Source organism: Echeneis naucrates, chromosome 1 (genome assembly GCF_900963305.1).
Source record: "Echeneis naucrates chromosome 1, fEcheNa1.1, whole genome shotgun sequence".
Classification (NCBI taxonomy): domain Eukaryota; kingdom Metazoa; phylum Chordata; class Actinopteri; order Carangiformes; family Echeneidae; genus Echeneis; species Echeneis naucrates.
The window spans coordinates 9042507-9060646 of record NC_042511.1 but is presented as its reverse complement, the minus strand read 5'-3'; the positions used below and the strand labels follow the sequence as shown (position 1 = coordinate 9060646).

Sequence of the window (18140 nt, the reverse complement as noted above, 5' to 3'; positions counted from 1 at the left end):
ATTACAGGAGGACTTTGAGCAAATATCTTTAAATGTCACCAGGATTCTGTGAGGCTTGATGTTACATACTTGACTGGCTTTGCATTTCTATATTTGTACAATTCTCACTGACAGTCATACAGTCCGTCTCCCGCATCATGTATTTAGACAACTCACATGCCAGTCCAACTTTATGACGGGAAAATCATCAGAAAAAAATATTTGAATATTTATCACGACAGACACAAGAGTTTTCATTTGAAAAATATAAAACTTTAATAAAGGCTACATCTCTCAATAATTACAATAATTATAGGTCCATGTAAATCTTTAAATGAAACTCTTTATATAATGTATAATTTACAGTTTAGATAGGATGAAACAAAACAAAAAAGGCTGTGGGGTAAAAACAAACAAACAAAAACATGATTACAGGATATTATTAAAAGCATAAAAATATCTGTTCAACATAAAACCCTTCTGAGAATCAAGGGATATATATTAAAACCCTGAAACAGGGTAGCACATGGTATGGCGTCCATGTAGGCACAGGTGCTGTACTCTTAAAACACCAGCGATAGTTAGATGTGTGTGTGTGTGTGTGTGTGTGTGTGCGTCACATGTTTCAGTATCCATACTTCAGAATGCATAATTACAATGTATACAGGAACTCTGCTATATACGATGTTACTGTAACAACATTCAAAAGGATATCGGAGCCATAATTCTTCACTTTTTTTTTTTCCTTTTTAATGTTTTTTTGTCACACGAGCCGACTCTTTGAGAAGTCGTCTCAGCGACCCAAACAGGTTCTTGTTAGCACAAGTTATTTTGGTGTGCAGGCTGTAAACAATGCCATTATTAGATCGTACAACTTGTGCTCTAGGTCTCCTCTTGTGTGTATTTGCAACAATTTTCACCCCCTCCCACCCCACCCCCACCCCCCTGTGCAATGCCTGGTTTACAAACAAAGGCACAACAAAAAGATTGAGCTCTGTCGCTGGACTGAGAGGAAGAGAAAAAGGGAGATGTGAATGGGGGTGAGCGAGGGGGCCGGGAAGTGGAAACGCGAGTGTGACAAACTTAACGTTACAATCTATCAGCAGCATTTAAGACTGGGATTGCCCATAAGGATAGTGGAGGGATTGTGCCTCGGACAAGACCACTGCTGAGGTTGTTGTTCTGGGTCAGACGGGGCTACAAGGCTATGGGAGGTGCTAGGCTAGAATCACATCCTTATATGTAAAAAAAAAAAAAAAAAAAAAAAAAAAAGAGCAAACATTAAACAAAATCACCACAGTATTCTCCCAACATTCAAAGCAGCTTGCCCATTGGCTGGAAATAGGGAGAGGGAGGAACACAGGTTTAAGAAGACTTGGGAAGGGGTATCAGGGAAAGGAGTGGGTTGTGTTCTTTTCAATAAATACTTAATAAAAACTTTCAACTCGTGACAAAATGCATCTATATATATAATTCATGTATATATACATATATGCATGTATGTATATGCACACGTACAGACGTTTTTGTAACAAGTCGGAGTGTAACATTAAGAGCAGTTTGGTGGCGCTGGATCTTCAGCGCCTGCTAGTCCACCATCAGTCTCTCATCACATCACTACAAAACAGTCATTTTCAGTGGTTATATTCACGCAGAGGCGCGGTCCTCTTCGTCATCATGATCCTCATCAAGCCTTGCATTGGCCTCAAAAAGTCTGTCGTGTCATTCCCTTGTGTTTCTAAGGCTGATTGGTTGAGAATGTCAGGGAGGGCGGCACCTCCTCTGGGTTCGGTATACTTCATTGGCTCGTCTTCCTTCAATCACTCCTCTTGTGCTGGATATATTAACTCTGTTTAGCTTAATATTATTATAAAAAACAAAAACAAAACAAACAACAACAACAAAGGAGTCCAGAGTGTTTTTTGTTAATTACAGAGAGTCACTTGCTCAAGTTTTTAAGGGGGGTTTAGCTTTTGGTTGGGCAGGGAAGGGCATTGATTGCCTGGCAACAAAGTAGCTTTTAGTCCATCCTTTCCACCTTGCCCAGGACCTTGCCCTCATACATGGGCAAGATGGTGGCATCCTCCCACACCTCCTCGAACACAGCACCACACTCAAACTCATCACTTGCTTTCTTGAAGTAGTACCTGAGGAGGAAAAACAAAGAGAAATGTCTGTGATTAGAAAATGTTCAGCGTAGGTGTGTGTGGGAAAGAAATAAAATAACAACAACAAAAAAGACCTCAAACGAAATCTGACAGAGTGGCAGCAGGAGCACATCTGATATATTTCATCGTGTTTTATACCGCTTTGAGGCACCTACACAACTACTTCCATATACATGCTTGTGCACAACTCCCTTTAGTCCAAATCAAACACAAACACACACACTCTGAGAGCCAGAAATGGATCCTGCTCAAAACAACTTAGTCATAGCCTTCAATGCCATCCCTGCACACTTCAAAGGCAGAGCCTGACTCCACATCACACCGCTGCACAAACAGAGCTGAACCCTCCGTTTAAACACTCCCTGTGATAATTCAAGCTGCTAGAAACAGGCTGTGTGTGTGTGTGAGTGTGCATGTGTGTTCATCCATGTATGCTTGTCTCCTCATCCACTTGTTCATCTTGACTGCTGGCCATTCTACAGATGCCTATCTGTCCTGCAAGGTCTTATTAAAGTTGAAGGGGTTAATTAGAGGCTGTCTTAAGCCCCCGCCCCATGCTCTCTCTCTCTCTCTCTCTCTCTCTCTCTTTTGAATAGTGCCCCCCCCCTGCCTGCTCCTGTGCCTCCATGGCTTCTAATTGGGCTGGCTGTCAAATGAAGGGCCTTTCTGTCACAAAGGTTGACATTTCAGGTGCCTGAGAGTCTGCCTGTGACTGCAAGACCACACTCCGCTTCCCGTGCACAAACACACACACAACATGCATTTCTTGCATACACACACTCATTGCATCACTCAGACACACACACACACACACACTTTGGGCAGCTTTCCAGTCACCAGCTGAGAACAGAGATGGGGGAGAAAGAGCAGGAAGAGAAGAAAGCGGATGCAAAGTGGAGGCCTTCTCTGGCTCAGTGATTGGGTATGATAGGTGGGACGCAGGCCGAGCCTGAGGGGCTTTACCTAGCGAGGCGTGGGGGGTTGAGACCGCAAAGACAGTCTCCTGGAGGTCACAGGTCACCAAGCTAGTCCACTCTTCTTCTTTTCTCAAGCAGAGACAACTGCCAGGGCTAGCTTGGACCCAGTGACTATGAAATCTCCCGGAGCTCCTAATGATTTCTCTTCTCTACTTTAAACCCAGCAAAAGATCAGCGGGAGGGGATTTAATGATAAGCTTTGTAATGGAAAAATGCCTCATTTTGCCCATGTGTGCCTGCTTTCAGAATACAAAAGAGGAGAAAAAAAGCTCTGTTTTATTGCTCGTCTTAGAGCCATTCAAACAAAGGCAGGGCAAACAAAAATGTACACACACTGTTTTATTTTCCTTGTTGATTATAATTACACACAAAAGATGGAGGAGGCTATGCTACCATAACTGCGAGACTCCACTCAAGTGTGCAGGGATGTGACACAGGAGTGTTGACTTTGCTCAGTGATGTGGTGTTTCAGTAAACTTCAGTAAACTGTTATCTATGCTTTATTGTTGAAGATTTAACCTTTTTATCTTCTGCAAAAAAAGTTGCATAAATCCATTAACCTTCTCAATTTGACTGGTTGGATTTTTTTTTCTCTCCCCAAAATGCTACATTTTCACTCACAAATAGTTCAAAGTCATCACTTTGTTTCAGAGAGTGAGACAGAGAGGCCGAGGGAGTCTTTCCATTGGAACATGTTTTATGTGGCAGGATTTTTCTCTCTTCGCAACATCTGGCACCAATATCATCTGGCAGAGCCTCGGCATACTGTTCTCTGCTGTACCGCTGCCATGTCCAAATTAACCAACTCCACACATTCTACTGCCATTGAAGCCAGACGCTTCATCCACCTCCTCCTCCTCTCTTGCTCACTGAAGAGTTATGGGATAGCAGGGGTGCTATGACTTGTTTGCAGGCCGCCTTCTTTCTCTTGCCTAACAAGCAGATGTGGCCATAATCTTCCTGTTGATGTCATGGGCAGTCTTTTCAGACGCTTACGACGTATGAAATACTGGAACACCTACTCGATAAAGGGAGCCTGGACTTCCTGCACCAACAAATATATTTTAAATTATCTTACAAGTCTTTAAGTGATTTAGGAATTTCCCCTCGTTTGCTCTTGACTGGGGGCTTTTTGCTGTGTTAAACCGCTATCGGTTATTAGCAGAAGGTGTTTGCAGCATTTGATTTTAATGTCTGATGCAATAGTGTCGAGGTCTCGCAATGGTCTTTGTGCACAAAATAAAATGGCCCAGGCTTCAAAGCCATATTTATTAGGGCTGCCTTACCATGGAAATCAGTACCAGATGTGAGAAAAATTCAAGCCCCCCTAACAACCCCCGCCCCCCCTTCTGTAAGCTCTGAATACAGTGGATCAGCCCAGTTTCTTTTCAACTATCAGGATCCAGGATTTCACACTCCCACTCAGCAGACAAGCATATACCAGTACAATAACACAAGTACATATACATATATACTCACTGCTATAGCTGAAAACCCTCCCAGATACGCATAAATAAACATCTAGCCCATGTGCTGTGATCTGTGTGCTGCTGTTGGTGGATCACACTCACCGGTAGTTGCCTTTCTTGCTAAGCTGCTCCTTGAAGTGTCCCAGGGTGAGGCAGTGAGTCTTCATCATGCTTCGATAAGGAATCTCTTCACCACAGAAGAAGTAGGTGACCACCAGTTCCTTAGACCTGACAATCAAAGTGAAAAAAAAAAAAAAAAAAGACAGCATTGAGTTGAACTTGTAGGTGGAAGAAGTTGGGTTGCTGAATGTCCTTTAGACAAAATCTTTTAGAAAAATGATTAATTATGGACGCCAAGACAGCTGGCTCACTCTGGGTCATTTAATCAAAACTGAAAGAGGCCTCACAGTCAGGTGGCTGTAGCCTTACATCAAACACATTGCCCTTTCAACAACACATGTACGAAGGACTGATAAATATTGAGTTACCAGGGGCTACTTAACACATCTTTGTTGGGTTCCAGTGGTAAGTGTGAGTGTGTTGGGAGACTGGTGGGTAGTTAGGATTCCGTATTAAAGCATGTTTAATCTTAAATGATTAAAAAGTGAGAGGAGTTCAAAGAGATGGCTGTGCTGACTCACAGCATCTCTCTTTGAGGGGAAGCACAAGAAAAATCTGTGAGGAAAGGAAAAAGCTGAATGCACAAGCATGGAGAGTGAGGGAGCGTTAACAAGAGTGTCTGAGGAATGAAAACTGGAAAACTAGAAAGCAGTAGAGAGAGAAAGAAAAAAATCAGCAGTTGACGTTGAGTTGGAATTGGGTAAGAGATTCAAAAAGAGAGTAGTAAAAGAAAACACACTCGTACTCGTCTGTTTGGAGTCCAGGGCTGGCTAGAGGGCTTCCTCCAGTGGGAAAGGCAGTTGCTGGATGGCTCCTGTCTCTCTGAAGGCTGTTGGCTGCTGTTGAATGCCTATCAAAATCAGATTAGAGATCGATTACTAATCAAAACTTAGACAGACTGCTGGTTTGAATTTGTGGTGTATTTTGCCTCTGCATTTGCTTACCTATGTTTTGGCGGCTTGGAGACCTCTTCAAGTCTGCGACAGGCCTCTTCTAGCTGTGCCAGGGTGTTGGGTGGGGGCAGGGGTGGCATGGCTGGGTCCTGGATAAACGGATGGCCAGGGTGGTGACCACGGAGGTGAGCCCCATTGCCGATGCCACCTCCACCCCAAGAATTGTGAGTCCGTCCGGGCAGGGTCTTGGAGTCAAGTGGGCCGGACTTCTTCAGGCCTTGAGTGCTGTTAGGATTAAAAAATGATCAGTATATAAATAAGCTGTTGCCTCAAGATGTGCTCTTTGGTGCAAAGGATGTGGTGAATCTTGAAAGACACAAACCTTTGTGGCTTGTGTTTTCCCTGCCTCTCACTCTCTAGGATCCACTGCCAAACATTCTGAGAGCGATCAGTGGCATCAAGGGGAAGGCAGGGCGAAGAAATACCCTCATCTGTGGCCTTAACTGGCCGCCTGGACAAAGTGCTGCAGCGACTAGGAGGACAAAGGGATGCTGGTTAGGACCGAAGACCAAGATCAGCTTTACCAGAGGGGAAGCTGAGAAAGTGAGGTACAATAACAGACAGCAAAGGCAGCACTTACGCAGGGGTGAAGTCAGAATAATTGGTGCCCCCTGGAGGGCAGAGGCACTGCACGCGCTGAGCCGCCTCTGCCTCGATCTGCTCCTTGGTCTTAGGCCCTGGATGGTGGTGGTGGATGTAATGATGGTGGATGTGCTTGGTGGACTGCTTGCCCGTCATCAGAACCTTGGCGCCCCCAGCATAAGCACCAAAGAAGGGTGTGTGGCCAGATGTCACCACGGCACCTGTCCGATCTGGGGAGCGTGAGCGTGGCGAGTGCCGAACAACGCCCGGTGATTGGCAGCCAGGTGTCTTTAGCACACGCGATAGGTGCTCGTCTAGGATAGCTTGTGGGTCTTCCTCACATTGACTGCCAGATGGGAGAAGGGGGTGTTGGAGAGAAGCGTTGCTGGCAAGGTCACTGGTCTCTTCTCTTTCCTCCTCCTGATCAGGCAAAGAAAACAATCCAAAAAAAGTTATGGCAACTGATGAAAAATTCATACAGTTATATGCGTAAAAGGCAGCAAGCAGAGGGATTTATGTTTCAATTTATACCAACTTATATCTATCGTACTCTGAAGTCAGTGAGAGCAAACGCCTGGATAACTTGATTTGAGTTTCCTTTTTGCTGCACTGTTATCTTCGCTAACAGGCTTTGGGTGCACTTCATCTATAATGCAGAGTGTGCCTGTGCTTCACAAAGAGACTGGCACTACACATACTCAGTAAACGTGCCACTGGAGACTAGCTAAGTGCTAACTATTTGAAGGAACTTCAAGTGTGTCTAGAAACATAAGTTTGAAAGTTCTGCAGATGAAATAATGGAGGACAGAGTGGGAAAAGGGAAGATGCAGCTAAACCAAGACAGAATTTCAAATCCCTTGGTTTTTCCCCTGTTCTTCGACATGCTTAAGCTGGCGTACAGGCTTTGTAGTGCCATACCAAACCATTGTTCCAGGTTAACTTGGTTACTCTTCAGAAGTTCTAAATGGGATCTGAGGTTTATGTGCATGCATACCTCCTGGATCTGCTGCAGCCTCTCCTCTAGTGAGCTCATTGTGTCCTGTTCTCGCTTCAGCTTTTCCAGCCTGGCTATGAGCTGGGCAGCAAAGGCGGAGGGCTCAACAGGGGTCATCTCCTTAGGCAGCCGGTATGTCCTCTGCAGGATAAACAACACAGGGGGGAGGAGACTTTAGAAAGTGAGTGTGAGTGTAACTGCTTAGTGTTCCTGACAGATGCAATATGGTGTATTAATCCAAAGCCCTTGCCCTAATCCTATCTTGTTCCAAAAAAGCCTGCTACTATTCCAAAAGGCCTAATCCAGATGCCCTTGCCCCCGAGCTAACCCAAACCTTCTCTGCCGCCCATCCCTCCCCAGATCTTCTCATGCCCAGTGCCCTTGGCAGCGCCAGGCTGTTGGGCGAGGGGGAGAGAAGGGGGTAGAGATGGTGGGGTAGCAGTTGGTCTCGCTCGGAGGGGAGGCCCCCTGCCTGCACCCTCTGTAGCCCAACCAAGCCATCAGCTAGGAAGCCTCTGAAGTCAGCACACTTCAAAGGGCCCTTGTCAAACATCAAACGCACACTAGGGGTGGGAGGGACACGCAGCTTTAAAATCTCCGAATAAAAGCCAGATATCGACAGAGAAGAGAGAGGAGTCGAAAAAGAGAGAGGGGGACAAAATTAACAGCATGAAAAATGAGAAAGAGGATTGAGATGTGCGTTAGTGAAGTGGCAATAGTGGCACGGAGAGAGCGAGACAGAGAAGGAGGGAGAGGATAGACGACTCAAATATTGGGAAGATCTAAGGGGAAGTAGTAATTTATTTCCTGGCTGCATGCAGGGCAGCTCAGAGGTACTCTGGTCACATTATCCTCCTTTTTCTTTAACTATATGCACCGATTCCTCTCTCTCCCTTTCTTACTTTTTTGTTATTTGGCACACTGGCTTTCTTGATTTTGACTCTTTTTTTTTTGTTGATACTCTCATCTCTTTGTAGACACGATGAAGGGAAGAAGAAGAAAGGAAAGCAGAGCTGCTGGCAAAGGAGCGCCAGCCCTGCACGGGGCCCCTGCTGCCTGGGGCTGGTGCATCATGGGAGACAGAGCCATCTCCAAATCAGGAGGGAGACATTAAAGGAGTGTAAGTGGGAAAGGAAAAGAGAGAGTGATTGAGAGAGAGAAAAGACAGAAGAAGAGAGAAAAAATGGGGAACAGACAACACTGTAAAATACATGCACGCACACACACACCTCTTCCACAGACACATACCTGTGTTTGGATTTGGAGACAAAAGAATTTCATCTATTTTCTTGCCTCAAACAAGCCCACCTTCTAACCTGTGTCTCAATTCTAACCTAGTTCGTCAAACCTCTAGCAGGTCAACAAAATCTTGTATTCAAAGCATTTACAGTGTCTGACCCAAATACTAACAGGGCCAGATATCAGGGTGAGAACAGAGCAGTGGAAATGAATGATGGTGTCCTTTTTACTTCTCTTACAGGATGTAAACAGTAGGTTAAATCATAATTAACTCAATTAGTAATGTTATAGTGAAACATTTATGATTATGATTATGTCTATTACTTCCGACATTGCCGCAGCCATCATTGATACACCAACACCTATGAAGACACTTTGTGACACACTTCAGTTTTTGAGACAGAACACAGAGATGACTACACAAGTTTATATTTACATCCCTACAGAAGCGACTGGGATGGAGGCGAAGGAGGGGCTGTTACTGCTGTAGAAGTAGTGGTATGCAAATTCTGCCTTTCATTTACCCCGACTTTTATATGAAAACGAGTCGGGGAATGAAATATAGTATTCTGTCACAACATGAGCTCTGAAAAATAAAAAATAAATAAATAAAATAATATAAAATAAAGCAGAACTCCTCAAGGGAATCAGGACCCAGTTGTCTGTCAGCATGTAAAAGTTTGAGTTCAGCAGATTACAAAAAGGGAAATGCTAAGACAGGAAGTAGAACTTAAGGAAGTAGGACTCACAGGAAAATGGGGTAGTGTAACCTGGCCATTGATCTTGACACTGCGATGTATCTCCCTCTGGAGCTGCTTTTTGGTGCCCAGCTTGTAAGGAGGGATTCCATCTCTGTAAGAACCAAAAATAATTACACATTTAAATTTGGTTTAACAGGAAGAAAAGAAGAACTGTCAAAACCCTTTATGAAGGTCATTAACTATAATTAATTAGTCACTGATAACCAGCTTTCCAGTGGGTGTTACTTTTTGATGATTTACAGCTTCTCGTCAAGCTGGTCACAACACTTCCTCACCAAAAGTTGGTGCATTAGCACCAGTAGTCAATCCCATAGGAGGCAGTTTTATCATTGAAGTGAGGGACACAACACCACCCAGTAACCACCCACCAGGCACATTATGGCTAAATCAAAAGCCCAGGAGCCCTTGAAGCCAAGGCAACAAAAATACATGTAACAAAATAGACCAGGACAATGGGAGAGATATGCTAAACATCCCTGTCGGCTCCAAAAGAAGAGCCCCACTGATAAGATTACATCAGTTCTCTGACAGTGGTTGTTTCAAAAGCAGAAGAGTTTAGTGCCAACCTCAGCAGCTGGTTAGGACCAGAAACTAACAGGTTAAAGCGGTCTAGCAAATGTGTCTTAAGGGCTGCTGGCTTTGTCGCGCTGATATATTAATGAAAATAGAGATGTAGCTAGGAATACTAGTGGTCTCCAGACAATTAGGCATTTATTCTGGGAATCTTATTCTTCATTTTTCATTCTGTGTCTGCTAGCTTTTCCAGTCAGCTGCCACTTAAGCTGGGCCAATTATCTTGGCCGTTTTGGCTGCTCAGAAGTGTCTGACCTAGCCCAAACGCTACTTTTTCTGCTGCCTCTTTGAAATCTCACACTCATGCACATATGCACCCACTGCCATCTTCGTTTGGCAAGCGCTCTGCTGTGAGCCTCTGATCTCAGCAACATCAAAAGGCTGGTTTGTAAGATAAGGTAATGTTTGAAGTTGGTGCAGCAGCATTCCCCAGCGTCCAAGTAAATCCATAAATAAGATATAAGCAAAAAGAGAGAAAAAAAACCTTCCCTCCCCCCCCACCCTTTCTTCCACCCCCCTTCCCAAATCCTCCTCTTCTTGTTCTTTATCTGGGAAATGAGATTTAAATTTGCTGTGTGCCTGTTAACCACTATAAAAAGGACACACTAATCAAATTGTTCCCTTAAATGAGAGAGGAAGACACTGTATTTTTATTTATTTTTACTTATTTTTATTTTTATTTTTTTATCAGTTATTGGTATGGAGAAGCAAAAGCGGGGGACAAGGTCAGAAGAGCTCTCTGTGTCAAAGACCCTGAGGATAAATTTGACATATGATACAATTAACCAATGTTTTTCTCTATTCTTTATTTATTAATCTAGTTGTGTTCTTCAACTAACATTAAACAGTGACATTGTCAAAAAAATGTGATATTGAAGCCAGGCTGTATTAATTTCTTAGGGAGTTTCTTGTAACCCTGCTACTAAAAACCAACGTTTCACAAACTGTACCCTTGAGACTACAAGCCACTATCCCTTAAGGCACAGGAAGAAACTGCGGAAAGTCTTCAAAAGTAAGAGCTTGAGCAAAAACTTCAACCTCAAACTTAGCAGCAAAACTTCAACTAACAAAACTTGTCAACTTCCCTCTCACTAACTATGTTTTCATCATGTCCAAACTGTTCCCATCCTGGCGAACCATGTGACGGCTGGATGCTTTGTCCAGGTTGGGGAAGAGAAAACAGCCATGGACTCTTTCATGGCTTCATGGGCCCTTACTTTATGGGGATCTCCTATTCAGTTGTGCAAGTCATTTTCAAAGCAGCCAGCCACCCTCTTATCCCCCTAAGCTCCCCTCACCTAACAATAGGCTGAAAGCGATTCAGTTAAGCCCTTTATACTCCATGCACTTTATTTTCTCACTCCCTAGTACTTTGAGCCTCACCACTCCTGCTATTGGCTCTGGAGGCTGGAGGAGAGAGGCTGTGGAGGGCTCAGTGGGTGGATGTGATTTTTTCAGGGGGTACCCTGGTGTGGACGGGGGGAGTTCCTTATGGCTTGTCCCAAGGTCTAGAAATGAGTAACCCCTGTGAAAGCCTTGCAGACACATGATCTCAGCACGCTGCAGAGGCCAGTGGCAGGAAACCGACCCACCATGTGAGTAAGCCTCCTTTCATTTGGTGCCAACATTTTTCAATGAGTTTGTCTTGAGGCCCGAATGGCTATTTTCCTCCCCCTCTCCTCAAGCTCTTCAAAGAGAAAAAGCGATTAGATAATATGAAAAAAGAAAAAAAAAAAAAAAAAAAAAATAAGTCTGTTGTGGCAGAAGGGTGGGATGGATACATTTCAGCTTTGAGGAAAATGAGGCAACGCCCCCACCCACATCAAGACGTTTTCATTTTTTCTCTTTCTCTCTTCTCTCTAGCCTGTAACGCATCAGAATATACTTCAAAAGGTCTTCAGACATAATGACTTTCCCAGAGTTATCTCCCTGGTGGCCTGAGCTACAACTACACTTTAATAGAATTACCTGGAGTCAATCATGGAGGATAATTAAAATATATTACAGGCCATTATTTTGCAGCAGTACAGTCCCATGCCCCCCCAAAAAACCTGAGTCTGTAAAAGTAAGTGGCCAAATGTTTTTCTTTACACCCCTAGATTTTTTCCTGGAAAGGTGTTGACTTACACACTACTGTCTGTCATGGACATGGAATCATCTGTTGTGGCATCACTGGAGATCTCACTGTCGTTGGCACTGGTGGCAGGGGCAAAAATGTAGCCAGAGTTCACAAAATAGGGGCTAGCGGGGTCTCCTCGACGGTGGGACCTGAGGAAGAACAAGGAAGACAAGCTTTATTTGATGTCTGAATGTGGAGTGAGGACGGGGGAAAGGGAGAAATGTGACATAGTTGGATAAAGTTTATTTGCTTCCCTTTCCTGTTGTTCTTTTCAAAAACAAACCCGACAGCCTGGAGTTTGTTAAGTTTACATTTCTCTGCAGATTTCTGTAACTAAGAGTCACTTTTATGAGACTTTGGGGCATGAGGAATGTGGCAAGCGTTTGAGATGGCGCCATGTTTTTTTCCCCCTCCTTGTCTTTTCTTCCTTATGCCCCCATTCGTAACATACAAGGGGCAGTGTGTGTGGATGGACAGAGTTGAGCTGTGACCATCATTTCCCTTCTTTCTCTCTTCCACTATCTCTATACCACCACTCCTGCACTCTCACCACCCACTCGCTTTCCTTGGATTGTTTTCTCTTTCACATTCTCCCACTTTCTCTATCTCTCCCTCCCTCTATCTTACAGACAGGGGCCCCTCCTTTACCATTCTCCCCTGCTCTCCTTTCTCAAGTCTCACTCTCTGTCTTTCTACTCTCTCCTGCTGTGTTGCATTCCTGTTCCAGTAGTGAAGGGGGTGGACAAGGAAGAGGGAGGGAAAAAGAGGAAGGGGGAACTTGAGCTTTAGAGAGGGAGGGAGAGATGGAAAGGGGGAAGGAGGGCCCCTTTCTTTATGAGAATGCCTTCTGCCGGGAGTGCTGAGAGGAGAACCCCAGCATGACTAAAGCCGTAGGCCCCAAGCACAAACCTGACCTTTGGAAGGTCCACGCAAAGAGTCAGGTATTTAGCACAGCTGGGCTCTCTGCACCCCCTGCTTTCTTTCCCCATCTCCTTTCTTCCTTTCTTACCTCCCCCTTCTCCTCCTCTTGTCTCTCCCTGTCTCCCTCAAAAGCATGCTTAGTCTCTGTCAGGCAGATTTTCTTTTTCAAAAAAGAGATAAAAGCACGGGATAGAGGAGAAAGAGGAAGGAAAACACTGACACACACACAAACACAATTTAAGGCAAAGTGGTTTTGGTGGTTGAAACTGCGGAATTGAGCTGAGGATGTTTTGTTGTTATGTTTTTCTATCACTTTGGAGTTGAGTATTGGATGTTTCTCAATAAGAGGGGGAAAAAAAGAAATCTGTGCAGTGGCAAAATTAGTTCCACATGTTTGAGATGGAAATTGGTTGACCTAAAGAGATGGTGAGGGGCAGAGGGAAAGGGGGGAGAGCGTGGGTGACGGAAGGGATAAAGAGGGGGCTCTCTCCCTCTCTCCTTTCAGTGAAAAAGGATCACACCAGGAAACCAAGAGATGCCCACATGTCAACAAATCCTGTGCTTATTGGTCCTGAATGTCAATGTGATCACTTTAAAGCAACTGAGTTGACTGAGCTATCGCGATATCTGACATCTGCTCAAATGCAGTAAAAAAAATCCTCCAGAGGGTGTTTAAGTTGTGTTCCTAGGCTTAATCGGTTAATTTTTACCCTATCATTAAAAACTCACACTGGAGAGCATTTTTAAAAGTATCAAAAGTACGTATTATCCATAAATCGCTCCTTTCCTACAAAAACAAAATATCAAAACATTGTCAAACCTCTAAGGAATAACTGTGTCCAGATGTGAGGACAAAGTAGTTGTGGAAAAAACTTTTGAGTGCCCTTTGATGCAGGCTCGTGTATAAATTCCAGTTTTTGAAAATGTTCCTGGCTTGAAAAGATTTCAGCTGTTGGACAATGTGTGGGATGAGCTCTTAAGATAAAAGCCCAAATGATTTCCACAAACAGTTCTGCTTTCATCTCCGACCAAGAGAACAATATCTCTATTTGGCATGAGAGTGACTGCACAAGTTCTTTTAACTCTGTGCTTGTGTTTCTCTGGGTGGGGAGTTTTTGACAGTATAGCTACAATAACTATACTTCATAGTGAGCAGAATGCACGAAAACAGTGCAACTTTACAACAGCATTAGACTGTTTTATGTAGCTGTAAGTCATGAGACTTGGTGTCTGAGTTTGTGCCTGAACTGGAGGAAGGGTTTCAAAGCACAGGAAACTTGAGCAAGCCAGCAGAGGGCTGCCTGCAAGACACCATTTACTTAAAAGGAAGGCTCAGATTCATTGATGTTTTGTACCCACCCCGCCCCTCCGCCCCTCCAACCCCATGGCTAACTGCAAGGCAGGAGGGCACAAATATACAGGCGTGTTCTTCTGAGACTCTTTGATTAAGTGCTTTTATCTCTCTCTTCGGCATTTGTGAAATAACTTCCAAATGCCACCCATTCATTGCAGTTTGACTAATGAAGGGGAGCTGATTATAACTACACTAGCAAAAAATAATAACGATATAAAATAAAAACAACAACAGCCGAGCAAACAAAGAAATAAAACACACGCAGAAAAGAATGAACATGCAGTGAGATGCGCTGAGGTGAGCTGCCCTTACCTGCAGCTGTTCTCCAGGACTTCAGCTGCTGTCCGGATGGTAGCGGTAGCCCTCAGGGTTTTCGCAGTCAGTCCAACCACGGACCCTAACGTTTTTGCCTTCAGGTCAGTACAACTCCATTCCTCCTCTTCGATGAGAGGAGGGAGGTATCCGCACATCAGCTTGAGGCTGCCGAGACCGCCGTGGTTCATGTACGCCGCGTTCTCGCAGCCGGTGCGCACGTATTCGAGGTATATGTCAGAGGTCAAGAACATCTGGTAGGCATTCTCTTCCATGTTGGACTGGATCTCCGTCTGTGCCTGGTCAAACATGGCAGAATCTATCTGTTGTTTCTTAATACTATCCCTTATGAAGGTCTTGGTGGCGGGTTTCAGCTGCTTAGCCACAATGCTGTTGTTCTCGATGTACCGCTTGAAAATAACTTTGGCAACTCGCAACGTTTTGGTATCCTTTAAGTCCATTTGCCTGAAGCCGTTGCAGGCGAACCAAAAGTCCAAAGTGTCCACGCAATTCTCCCTTTCCAAAAAGGTCCTGAAGAGGTGAGCGCCGTCTTGGTCGCCCAGGAGAAAATGCAGTGACTTTGTCCACCGGACTAGCGGCGAGTCCGGGGACGCGCTGCCCTCTGGCTCCCCGAGTCCATCCTCGTTCCTCCGCGGTGTGGAGCCGGAAGGCGCGGCGGCGACAGGGGTATCTTTAACCTTGCTCTGGGCTCTCATTTTGGTAGATCTGCTGGGTTTGTAGCATGACGCCTCTCCCTCCTCCCCCGGTACCGGAGGACGAGGAGCATCTTCTCGGAAGCTACTGTTGATGTGCTCCGTAAGCGCCCTGCTCATGGCTCCAGCTCCGGTTGCCGTGTGAGAGTGCCGTCGTGCCTCCACTGAGCTCCAGCCTAATCCTCCTCACTCTCTAAAAGCAGCGGGGGAGCTTCTTAGCTCCTCTTCACTCTGAAACACAAAGTATTGATCTAATCAAAGCCAGATCCTGCTTAACTTCAAAGAAAGACATCAAGTAAACAGTCCCCTTCAAAAACCCTCGCCGGGTTCACAGAGAAAGAAAATATGAAAGGCTTTTTTTCCCGTTTCATTTATCTATTTATAATCTAAATGAGAGATCAACTGCAGCCTACATTCTCAGCGTGCATTGATCTGTCACATCAAAAAACATTTTACAAGAATAATCATCTCACACAGCCTCACTCCTCTCCAAAACCGTATTCTCACAACTGTGGCTTACACGTGTTTTCCTAACGAGTCCATGTCACAAGCTTCAACTCCAATTAATTCCCAATCTGTTTCGGACGACCGTACGCTACCCCTGTCTGCATCGCACACACTCACACTCGTCTCCACTTGGAACCTACACTTGTCCTCTCCGTCCCAGAAATGCACAAGAAGAGTAGAAACACATCTGATCCGCGCCACCGTGACCCCGCACGCCGTAATGTGCGAGGGGTAAAAAAAGCTCCGCGAGGAAAGCTGGCCGCTCACGCGTAAGCGATCAATCGCCCTAATATCTCCCCAAGAAGGCTATTACAGCACATTATTAAAGCCATAGCCCCGGCAACGTGTCTGAACTGCCGACACGGCTCAGAGACCTGACACACTGGAGGATAAACCCCATCCACTGTCAGAAAACCGAGGCGATCGCCAGCTTGTTGCCATGATCTGCAACTAAAACGGCACGAACTCTGTGGCTGCCAGGTACAAACGCTGCACAACACTTCACAGTCTCATCAGGCAGTGTCACTCCAGCGCACAACACAACTGGTGCTGAAATCCAGCGGCTGAAGGCTGAATAAACGTGCGTAAGGCAACATACCATCGCAGGGCAGATCAAACCAGAGTGAAACCCGTCTAAAAAGTTGGAAGTGTTACTCCATTTTCCAGAACAGCCGAGTACAGTCCGAAACTCTCCAGACGGTAATCCAGCACAGGCAAAACGACGGCGGACCAAGTGAAGCCCAAGCCGTGCCACACGTGTCCTGTGTCGGTGCAGAACAACCACTGCAGTTTCATGTACCCTGTCCCATTCAACAACTGACCTCAGAGGAGGCAGGCTCAGTCCCTATGTAGATCACTGGGGGTGTCAAAAGAGGGGAGTGGTGTGTGTGTGTGTGTGAGGGGGGTTCTGACTGAAGAATACATCCCACTTTCTTTCCAGCTAGAGGACTCACCAAATATTCGTTTTTTATCTGGGCTACACATTCATACATTCACACTCACACACAAACATAAGCTTCTTATCTATCTCACCGTGTTTCTCGCCCACAAACAAGAAACATAGCCCGCATTTCTCAACTTCAAAGCCTCAGCAGCAGCACATCAAAGCGGCCAAGAGAGGGGGCCTGTGGAACAGCTCTCCTACGACTTACCATCCATGTACCGGAGCAGCCTCACTCATTAGCAAATGTGAAAGTGAAGTTGTCCGACAACGGGCTGCGCCGTCCACCGCCCCGGCGCCGCTGTCCGTCCCGCAGCGAATAAAGGAGAGGCGCGTCTCTCCGTCGACTTTTCTCCTCAGGTGGTGTTTCTGGAAGTCATGGCAGGCGGCAGAACAAATCCTCCGGGCTGCTCCCACACCGACCGGGCTCAGGGTCTAACCGTGGACTTCAAAGTGCTGTGGTCCCGGAAGGTACATAAAACGCACCAACCCCTCCAGATAAAAACCGAATAAAACGAACCAAAAATAAAGATACGGCGAAAAAATGACCACAAAAAATAAATAAATAAATAAATAAAATAAAATAATAAAAAAAAAAAACACACACACACCGCGCGTTTTGTTCCGCGATTCTCCGCCCAACAAGCTCGAGCTTTTCGACTCTCGGAAACGTTAAAGAAACTTTTCTCCACCGGGGGGGTTACTCGTGTGCCAGGACCTTATCAAAGACAGGCGATCTAGAGCCAACTCCCCGAAGCTCCGGAGCGTCACAAGCAAGTGATCCGCTGTGCCAATGGCGTTATTCCCCCGGTCCGTCTGTCACTACACAAACTTTCAACAGAAACACAAAGCAAACAAAAGCGATGCTGTTGTTGCCTGTGTCAGGAGTGACTTTAGTGAGTCCGCCTGGCTGACGAGGAGCCACCGTGAGTGGATTTACGACGCAATTGTCAATTATGTTTGTCATGTTGTACAAGACAGGTCTTCAACGTTTCTCTATTACTGTATAGGGGATCTTATAATAATGTCATTTCTCTAATATTCTGACTTCATGAAAAAATGGCCAGAGTTAGGGGATTGACAATAAAGATGCTGCAGTTATTTATTTTATAATCGCTATAATTGTTTCAAACTTCTTCCTTTCATAAAGTTATAGCTCTAATTTGATAATCCTATACAGAGTGTAACTGTCAAATAATTTCCATATTAGTCACAGGCTTTTAGCCACAAAGATGTCAACCGAACACACTTGCCAGTTCCACATTCGGGGAAAATGGCACAGCATGACATTATGATTGAAATTGGACAGAGAGCAAAGGCAAGAGCTGTTCTCTAGTCTTTTAATTCACATGACTTCCCTAATGTCATTGTGACAGAATCTTAAAGAGTGGGTTAGACGGTGATCCAATCCCATGGTACTTCAAAGGCTATATTGTCCCTTTGATGTTGAAAATCAACT

General features: G+C 45.1%; 1 protein-coding gene across 1 annotated transcript; it reads right to left on the bottom strand.

Moving 5' to 3' along the window:
• Positions 1 to 652: 652 nt before the first annotated feature.
• On the bottom strand, positions 653 to 16543 carry LOC115045592 (axin-2-like). Its single transcript, XM_029505359.1, has 11 exons — positions 16340 to 16543; positions 14522 to 15465; positions 11943 to 12083; positions 9231 to 9333; positions 7243 to 7383; positions 6247 to 6668; positions 5989 to 6138; positions 5658 to 5891; positions 5459 to 5563; positions 4696 to 4821; positions 653 to 2126 (listed from the first exon to the last, which is right to left on the bottom strand). Exons 2-11 carry the CDS (start codon positions 15352 to 15354, stop codon positions 2000 to 2002), a joined length of 2382 nt encoding a protein of 793 aa, XP_029361219.1. The 5' UTR covers positions 15355 to 15465; positions 16340 to 16543; the 3' UTR covers positions 653 to 1999.
• Between the last annotated feature and the right edge of the window lie 1597 nt (positions 16544 to 18140).

What these genes read in the sequence shown, in the direction of transcription:
- LOC115045592 (XM_029505359.1), bottom strand. Translation starts at nt 15,354, where the DNA reads ATGAGCAGGGCGCTTACGGAGCACATCAACAGTAGCTTCCGAGAAGAT. An exon ending in GTCCTGGAGAACAGCTGCAG is followed by an intron (nt 12,084 to 14,521) that starts GTAAGGGCAGCT and finishes GTTCTTCCTCAG; the next exon opens with GTCCCACCGTCGAGGAGACC. An exon ending in CCTGGACTCCAAACAGACGA is followed by an intron (nt 4,822 to 5,458) that starts GTACGAGTGTGT and finishes TTTGATTGTCAG; the next exon opens with GTCTAAGGAACTGGTGGTCA.